Source organism: Erythrolamprus reginae, unplaced genomic scaffold (genome assembly GCF_031021105.1).
Source record: "Erythrolamprus reginae isolate rEryReg1 unplaced genomic scaffold, rEryReg1.hap1 scaffold_161, whole genome shotgun sequence".
NCBI classification, from domain to species: Eukaryota; Metazoa; Chordata; class Lepidosauria; order Squamata; family Dipsadidae; genus Erythrolamprus; species Erythrolamprus reginae.
In genome coordinates, this window is record NW_027248557.1 from 1 (window position 1) to 8,557 (window position 8,557).

General features: G+C 62.1%; 3 protein-coding genes across 3 annotated transcripts; all 3 read right to left on the bottom strand.

The window, feature by feature from the left end:
* Positions 1 to 2,736: 2,736 nt before the first annotated feature.
* Positions 2,737 to 3,366, bottom strand: LOC139155959 (basic proline-rich protein-like). Its single transcript, XM_070731346.1, has one exon. The coding sequence runs from the start codon at positions 3,364 to 3,366 to the stop codon at positions 2,737 to 2,739; it is 630 nt and encodes a 209-aa protein (XP_070587447.1).
* LOC139155960 (uncharacterized) lies at positions 3,363 to 3,956 on the bottom strand. The gene has a single exon (XM_070731347.1). It carries the CDS (start codon positions 3,954 to 3,956, stop codon positions 3,363 to 3,365), a length of 594 nt encoding a protein of 197 aa, XP_070587448.1.
* An 860-nt stretch (positions 3,957 to 4,816) lies between these two features.
* Positions 4,817 to 5,392, bottom strand: LOC139155961 (uncharacterized). The gene has a single exon (XM_070731348.1). It carries the CDS (start codon positions 5,390 to 5,392, stop codon positions 4,817 to 4,819), a length of 576 nt encoding a protein of 191 aa, XP_070587449.1.
* Positions 5,393 to 8,557: the final 3,165 nt, after the last annotated feature.

Genomic DNA, 8,557 nt, shown 5'->3' on the forward strand with positions numbered 1-8,557 from the left:
CCTAACCCTAACCCTAACCCTAACCCTAACCCTAACCCTAACCCTAACCCTAACCCTAACCCTAACCCTAACCCTAACCCTAACCCTAACCCTAACCCTAACCCTAACCCTAACCCTAACCCTAACCCTAACCCTAACCCTAACCCTAACCCTAACCCTAACCCTAACCCTAACCCTAACCCTAACCCTAACCCTAACCCTAACCCTAACCCTAACCCTAACCCTAACCCTAACCCTAACCCCTAACCCTAACCCTAACCCTAACCCTAACCCTAACCCTAACCCTAACCCTAACCCTAACCCTAACCCTAACCCTAACCCTAACCCTAACCCTAACCCTAACCCTAACCCTAACCCTAACCCTAACCCTAACCCTAACCCTAACCCTAACCCTAACCCTAACCCTAACCCTAACCCTAACCCTAACCCTAACCCTAACCCTAACCCTAACCCTAACCCTAACCCTAACCCTAACCCTAACCCTAACCCTAACCCTAACCCTAACCCTAACCCTAACCCTAACCCTAACCCTAACCCTAACCCTAACCTAACCCTAACCCTAACCCTAACCCTAACCCTAACCCTAACCCTAACCCTAACCCTAACCCTAACCCTAACCCTAACCCTAACCCTAACCCTAACCCTAACCCTAACCCTAACCCTAACCCTAACCCTAACCCTAACCCTAACCCTAACCCTAACCCTAACCCTAACCCTAACCCTAACCCCTAACCCTAACCCTAACCCTAACCCTAACCCTAACCCTAACCCTAACCCTAACCCTAACCCTAACCCTAACCCTAACCCTAACCCTAACCCTAACCCTAACCCTAACCCTAACCCTAACCCTAACCCTAACCCTAACCCTAACCCTAACCCTAACCCTAACCCTAACCCTAACCCTAACCCTAACCCTAACCCTAACCCTAACCCTAACCCTAACCCTAACCCTAACCCTAACCCTAACCCTAACCCTAACCCTAACCCTAACCCTAACCCTAACCCTAACCCTAACCCTAACCCTAACCCTAACCCTAACCCTAACCCTAACCCTAACCCTAACCCTAACCCTAACCCTAACCCTAACCCTAACCCTAACCCTAACCCTAACCCTAACCCTAACCCTAACCCTAACCCTAACCCTAACCCTAACCCCTAAGCCTAAGCCTAAGCCCTAACCCTAACCCTAACCCTAACCCTAACCCTAACCCTAAGCCTAACCCTAACCCTAACCCTAAGCCTAACCCTAACCCTAACCCTAACCCTAACCCTAACCCTAACCCTAAGCCTAACCCTAACCCTAACCCTAAGCCTAACCCTAACCCTAACCCTAAGCCTAACCCTAACCCTAACCCTAACCCTAACCCTAACCCTAAGCCTAACCCTAAGCCTAAGCCTAAGCCTAAGCCTAACCCTAAGCCTAACCCTAAGCCTAACCCTAAGCCTAACCCTAAGCCTAACCCTAAGCCTAACCCTAACCCTAAGCCTAACCCTAAGCCTAACCCTAAGCCTAACCCTAAGCCTAACCCTAAGCCTAACCCCCTAACCCTAAGCCTAACCCTAACCCTAACCCTAACCCTAACCCTAAGCCTAACCCTAACCCTAACCCTAACCCTAAGCCTAAGCCTAACCCTAACCCTAACCCTAACCCTAAGCCTAACCCTAACCCTAACCCTAACCCTAAGCCTAACCCTAACCCTAACCCTAACCCTAACCCTAACCCTAACCCTAAGCCTAACCCTAAGCCTAACCCTAAGCCTAAGCCTAACCCTAAGCCTAACCCTAACCCTAACCCTAACCCTAAGCCTAAGCCTAACCCTAAGCCTAACCCTAAGCCTAACCCTAACCCTAACCCTAAGCCTAACCCTAAGCCTAACCCTAAGCCTAAGCCTAAGCCTAAGCCTAAGCCTAAGCCTAACCCTAACCCTAACCCTAACCCTAACCCTAACCCTAACCCTAACCCTAACCCTAACCCTAACCCTAACCCTAAGCCTAACCCTAAGCCTAAGCCTAACCCTAACCCTAACCCTAACCCTAACCCTAACCCTAACCCTAACCCTAACCCTAACCCTAACCCTAACCCTAACCCTAACCCTAACCCTAACCCTAACCCTAACCCTAACCCTAACCCTAACCCTAACCCTAACCCTAACCCTAACCCTAACCCTAACCCTAACCCTAACCCTAACCCTAACCCTAACCCTAACCCTTCTGCCTTGGTGGGATTCGATCCTGTGAAGTCTTGACTTCCATAGCAGAGCACTAGCACTGTGAGCTATCCCTCCCCTCCCTGTCAGCCCACCTTTTTTTTGGGCCTTTATCTCGGTGTTTCTATGACGTGTCCATATTTTCCCAGCCCCAACCCCAAGAATGAAAGGTTTGCAGGGACCAGCTGTTTTGTGGGGAAATGTGGATTCAGGGGTCGTGGCCTTTCCAAACTTCACAAGCGCTCCTTTCAAACGCGCGGGGGGGGGGGCTGGCGCGGGGGTCTGGCGCGGGGGTGGCTGGCACGGGGTGGCTCGCGCAGGGGGGGCTGGCGCAGGGGATGTCTGGCGCGGGGTGTCTGGCGCAGGGGGGCCTGGAGCGGGGGGGGTGGCGGGGGTGGCTGGTGCGGGGGGGTGGCGCAAGGGTCTGGCGCGAGGGCTGGCGAGGGGGCTGGCCGGGGGGCTCGCAGGGGGGGCTGGCGGTGGAGCTGGCGCAAGGGTCTGGAGCAGAGGGTGTCTGGCGTGGTGCTTGTCAGGCGCGGGAGGGCTGGCGCGGGGGTCTGGCGCGGGGGCTGCCACGGGGGCCTCGTGGGGGGGCTGGCGCGGGTGGGGGGCTGGCACGGGGTGTCCGGCGCGGGGGTGTCTGGAGCGGGGGGCCTGGCGCGGGGGTGCTGGCGAGGGGGGGGCTGGCAGGGGTGCTGGCGCGGGGGGGCTGGCGCAAGGGGCTGGCGCGAGGAGGGCTGGCGGGGGGGCTCGCAGGGGGGCTGGCGGGGGGGCTGGCGGAAGGGTCTGGAGCAGGGGGGTGTCTGGCGTGGGGGTTGTCTGGCGCGGGGGGCTGCCACGGGGGGGGCTGGTGCGGGGGAGGCTGTCGCGGGGTGTCTGGCACGGGGGTGGCTGGTGCGGCGGTCTGGCGCGGGGGTGGCTGGTGCGGGGGTGGCTGGCACGGGGGGCCTCGCAGGGGGGCTGGCGCAAGGGTCTGGAGCGGGGGGTGTCTGGCGTGGGGTGGCTGGCGCGGGGGGGCCTGGCGCGGGGCTGCCGCGGGGACCTCACGGGGGGGGCTGCCGTGGGGGGGCTGGCGCGGGGGGGCCTGGCGCAGGGGGTCTTGCGTGGGGGTGGCTGGCGCGGGTTGGGCTGACGCAGGGGGCTGGTGGGGGGGGCTCATGGGGTTTCTGGCACGTGGGGTGTCTGGCGCGGGGGGGGCTGGTGCGGGGGTCCGGCGTGGGGGTCTAGCGGGAGGGGGCTAGCACGGGGGGGGCTGGCGCGGGGGGCTGGCACGGGGGGGCTGGCGCGGGATGGCTTAGCGCGGGGTGGCTTGGTGCGGGGGGTCTGGCGCAGGGGTGGCTGGCGCGGGGGTGGCCTGTAGCGGGGGGGTGGCTGGCATGGGGGTTGTCTGGCGCGGGGAGCTGCCACGGGGGGGGGACTGGCACAGGGGAGGCTGGCACGGGGGGGGGCTGGCACGGGGGGGGCTGGCGCAGGGTGTCTGGCGCGGGCGTGTCTGGCGCGGGGGTGGCTGGCACGGGGGGCCTCGCAGGGGGGCTGGTGCAAGGGTCTGGAGCGGGGGGTGTCTGGCGTGGGGGTTGTCTGGCGTGGGGTGGCTGGCGCGGGGGGCCTGGCGCGGGGCTGCCGTGGGGACCTCGCGGGGGGGGCTGCCGTGGGGGGGCTGGCACGGGGGTGGCTGGCGCGGGGGGGGCTGGCGGGGGGGTGGCTGGCGCGGGTTGGGCTGACGCGGGGGGGCTGGTGGGGGGGGCTCATGGGGTTTCTGGCGCGTGGGGTGTCTGGCGCGGGGGTGTCTGGCGCAGGGGGGCTGGTGCGGGGGGTCCGGCGTGGGGGTCTAGCGGGAGGGGGCTAGCATGGGGGGAGCTGGCACAGGGGGGGGCTTGCACGGGGGGGGGCTGGCGCGGGGGGGGCTGCCGCGGGGGGGCTGCCGCGGGATGGCTTGGTGCGGGGGTCTGGCGCAGGGGTGGCTGGCGCGGGGGGGCCTGGAGCGGGGGGGGTGGCGGGGGTGGCTGGTGCGGGGGGGTGGCGCAAGGGTCTGGCGCGAGGGCTGGCGAGGGGGCTGGCCGGGGGGCTCGCAGGGGGGCTGGCGGGGGAGCTGGCGCAAGGGTCTGGAGCAGAGGGTGTCTGGCGTGGTGCTTGTCAGGCGCGGGAGGGCTGGCGCGGGGGTTGCCACGGGGGCCTCGTGGGGAGGCTGGCGCGGGTGGGGGCTGGCACGGGGTGTCTGGCACGGGGTGTCCGGCGCGGGGGTGTCTGGAGCGGGGGGCCTGGCGCGGGGGGGCTGGCAAGGGGGGGCTGGCAGGGGTGCTGGCGCGGGGGGCTCGCAGGGGGGCTGGCGGGGGGGCTGGCGGAAGGGTCTGGAGCAGGGGGGTGTCTGGCGTGGGGGTTGTCTGGCGCGGGGGGCTGCCACGGGGGGGGCTGGCGCGGGGGAGGCTGGCGCGGGGGGGGCTGGCACGGGGGGGGCTGTCGCGGGGTGTCTGGCACGGGGGTGGCTGGTGCGGCGGTCTGGCGCGGGGGACCTCACGGGGGGGGCTGCCGTGGGGGGGCTGGCGCGGAGGGGGCCTGGCGCAGGGGGTCTGGCGCGGGTTGGGCTGACGCGGGGGGCTGGTGGGGGGGGCTCATGGGGTTTCTGGCACGTGGGGTGTCTGGCGCGGGGGGGGCTGGTGCGGGGGTCCGGCGTGGGGGTCTAGCGGGAGGGGGCTAGCACGGGGGGGGCTGGCGCGGGGGGGCTGGCGCGGGATGGCTTGGCGCGGGGGGCTGGCGCAGGGGTGGCTGGCGCGGGGGTGGCCTGTAGCGGGGGGTGGCTGGCGTGGGGGTTGTCTGGCGCGGGGGGCTGCCACGGGGGGGGACTGGCACGGGGGAGGCTGGCACGGGGGGGGCTGGCACGGGGGGGGCTGGCGCGGGGTGTCTGGCGCGGGCGTGTCTGGCGCGGGGGTGTCTGGTGCGGGGGTGGCTGGCACGGGGGGCCTCGCAGGGGGGCTGGTGCAAGGGTCTGGAGCGGGGGGTGTCTGGCGTGGGGGTTGTCTGGCGTGGGGTGGCTGGCGCGGGGGGCCTGGCGCGGGGCTGCCGTGGGGACCTCGCGGGGGGGGCTGCCGTGGGGGGGCTGGCACGGGGGGGGCTGGTGCGGGGGGGCTGGCGGGGGGGGGGCTGACGCCGGTTGGGCTGACGCGGGGGGGCTGGTGGGGGGGGCTCATGGGGTTTCTGGCACGTGGGGTGTCTGGCGCGGGGGGGGCTGGTGCGGGGGTCCGGCGTGGGGGTCTAGCGGGAGGGGGCTAGCATGGGGGGAGCTGGCACAGGGGGGGGCTTGCACGGGGGGGCTGGCGCGGGGGGGCTGCCGCGGGATGGCTCGGCGCGGGGTGGCTTGGTGCGGGGGTCTGGCGCAGGGGTGGCTGGCGCGGGAAGGGCTGGCGCGGGGGTGGCCTGTAGCGGGGGGGGTGGCTGGCGCGGGGGGACTGCCGCAAGGGTCTGGCGCGAGGACTGGCGAGGGGGCTGGCTGGGGGGCTCGCAGGGGGGCTGGCGGGGGAGGTGGCGCAAGGGTCTGGAGCGGGGGGTGTCTGGCATGGTGCTTGTCTGGCGCGGGGGGGGTGGCGCGTGGGGGCCTGCCGCGGGGGCTGCCGCGGGGACCGCGCGTGGGGGCTGCCGCGTGGGGGCTGGCACGGGGTGGTCTGGCGCGGGTGGGGTCTGGCGCGGGGTGGGCTGATGCGAGGGGCTGGTGGGGGGGTGGCTGGCACGGGGTGGCTGGCGCGGGGTGTCTGGTGCGGGGGGGGGCTGGCGCAAAGGGCTGGCGGGGGGGCTCGCAGGGGGGCTGGCGCAAGGGTCTGGAGCGGAGGGTGTCTGGCGTGGGGGTTGTCTGGCGCGGGGTGGGTGGCGCGGGGGGTGGCTGGCGCGAGGGGCTGGTGGGGGGGGCTGGTGGGGGGTTTGGCGCGTGGGGTGTCTGGCGCGGGGGTCCGGCGTGGGGGGGCTAGTGGGAGGGGGCTAGCATGGTGGGGCTGCCACGGGGGGGGGGGCTGGCATGGGAGGGGGGCTTGCATGGGGGGGGCTAGCGTGGGGCAGGCTAGCCTGCTAGTCCCCAGCCTGCTACGCCCCCCCACACTAGCCCCCCCCACGCTAGTCCACGAGGGGCTGGCAAGGGGGGCTGGCAAGCGGGGGGCTAGGGGGAGGCTAGCAGAGGGGGCTAGCGTGGGGGGACTAGCGGTGGTAACGTCCTGTATTGCATACCCCAAAAGAAATCTATTGGATTTTAATTTTATTATCCCATATCTTTATTATTAATGCCTTATTAATATTAACAAGCGATGATGCGGTTCGCTACATCAAAGGAATGGGGGAGCAATCCTGAAAGGCAAGGAGGGTGGGGGCAATTCTAATCTCTGGGGGGAGGTGGTTCCAGAGGGCTGGGGCCGCCACAGAGAAGGTCCTGCCATCACATTGACCCTGGTATGCCTGATTCAGCATTGTTAATAATGGGGAAACTGCCCTCCGGTGGTTATGTCCGGTATTGCGCACCCCAAAACAAATCTATTGGATTTCAATTTTATTATCCCATATCTTTATTATTAATGCCTTATTAATATTAACAAGCGATGATGCGGTTCGCTACATCAAAGGAATGGGGTAGCAATCCTGAAAGGCAAGGAGGGTGCGGCAGGAACTGGCTTAAGCCGATTGTTTGGACTCGTCCAGGAGAAAGAAAGAAGCGGGAGCGGCGAGGGAAAGAAACAGCGTCCTGGCATCGGTCAGGCGGAGCGTGGCTTATTTACGGCTCCTTGACACTTCTCCCTTCTTGGAAGAGGCCTTGTTGACAAAACCATGTGCTTTCTAGCGAGGGGAGGGGGATCCCACACCCGGCAGCCACTGGCGAGGAGCTGGAAAGGACGAGGGGAGAGAAAAAGCAGGGCACCAGCAGTAGGGCAGATGTCTTGAGGGGGCACTCCCACCTGGAAGGAAGGGAAGAAAGGCGAGGGCGAGCTAGGAAGGAAGGGAGGGAGGGAAGGAAGGAAGGAGAAATGGAGAAGGAAAAAGAAATGGGAGGGAGGGAGAAAGGAAGGAAATAAGAAAGGAAGGAGAAATGGAGAAGGAAAAAGAAATGAGAGGGAGGGAGGGAGGGAGGAAAGAAGGAAGGAAGGAGAAATGGAGAAGGAAAAAGAAATGGGAGGGAGGGAGAAAGGAAGGAAGGAAATAAGAAAGGAAGGAGAAATGGAGAAGGAAAAAGAAATGGGAGGGAGGGAGAAAGGAAGGAAGGAAATAAGAAAGGAAGGAGAAATGGAGAAGGAAAAAGAAATGAGAGGGAGGGAGGAAAGAAGAAGGAAGGAAGGAAGGAAGGAATGGTAAAATAGGCGATCAAGAGAGGAATGGGTGAATGAATGGACGGAGGGTGGGAAGGAAGGAAAGAGGGAAGGGACAGGAACAGAGGAAGGGTGCAAAGGAAGCAAGGAAAGGTGTGAAAGGGGAGAGCAAGAGAGGAAGGAGTGAAAGAAGGGAGTGAGGGGGGAAAGAAGGGAGGAAGGAGAAGGAAAGCAAGAAATGGAGGGAGGGAAGGAAATAAAGGAGGAATGGACAGGAACAGAGGAAGGAAGGAAACTTATGAAAGGAGAGAGTAAGAGAGGACGGACTGAAGGAAGGGGGGAGAGAAGAATGTAGGAAGGAGAAAGAAAAGAAGAAATAGAGGAAGGGAAGGTAAAAGAGAGAAAGAAAAAGCATGAAAGAAAGAGAATGAAAGAGAAATAAAAAGAGAGAGGGGGAATGTAGGGAAGGAAGGAAAGAAAAAAAAGCATGAAAGAAAGAGAATGAAAGAGAAATAAAAAGAGAGAGGGGGAATGTAGGGAAGGAAGGAAAGAAAAAAAGAGAAAGAAAGCAAGAGAAAGAAAAAAGAATGAAAGAACAAGAGAGAAAGAGAAAAAAAGAAAAAAATTAAAGAAGGAAAGAATGAAAGAGAAATAAAAATATAAACGGAGAATGAAAGAAATGGAAGGAGGAAAGGAAAGAGAGAAAGAAAAAGGAAGAAAGAGAAAGAAAAGAATGAAAGAGAAAGAGAGAAAGAAAGAAAGAAAGAAAAAGAAACAAAAGAAAGAAGAAAAGAAAGGGAAAAGAAAGAGAATGAAAGAGAAATAAAAAGAGAGAGGGGGAAAGAAAGAAATGAAAGGAGGGAAGGAAGAAGAGAAAAAAAGAAAGAAAGAAAAAAAGAATGAAAGAAAAAGAAAGAAAAAGAAAGAAAAAGAAAGAAAAGAAAGAAAGAAGGAAAGAAAGAGAAAAGAAAGACAATGAAAGAGAAAAAAAAATAAAGAGGGGGGAATGAAAGAAATGGAAGGAGGGAAGGAAGGAGAGAAACAAAGAGAAAGAAAGAAAACAAGAGAAAGAAA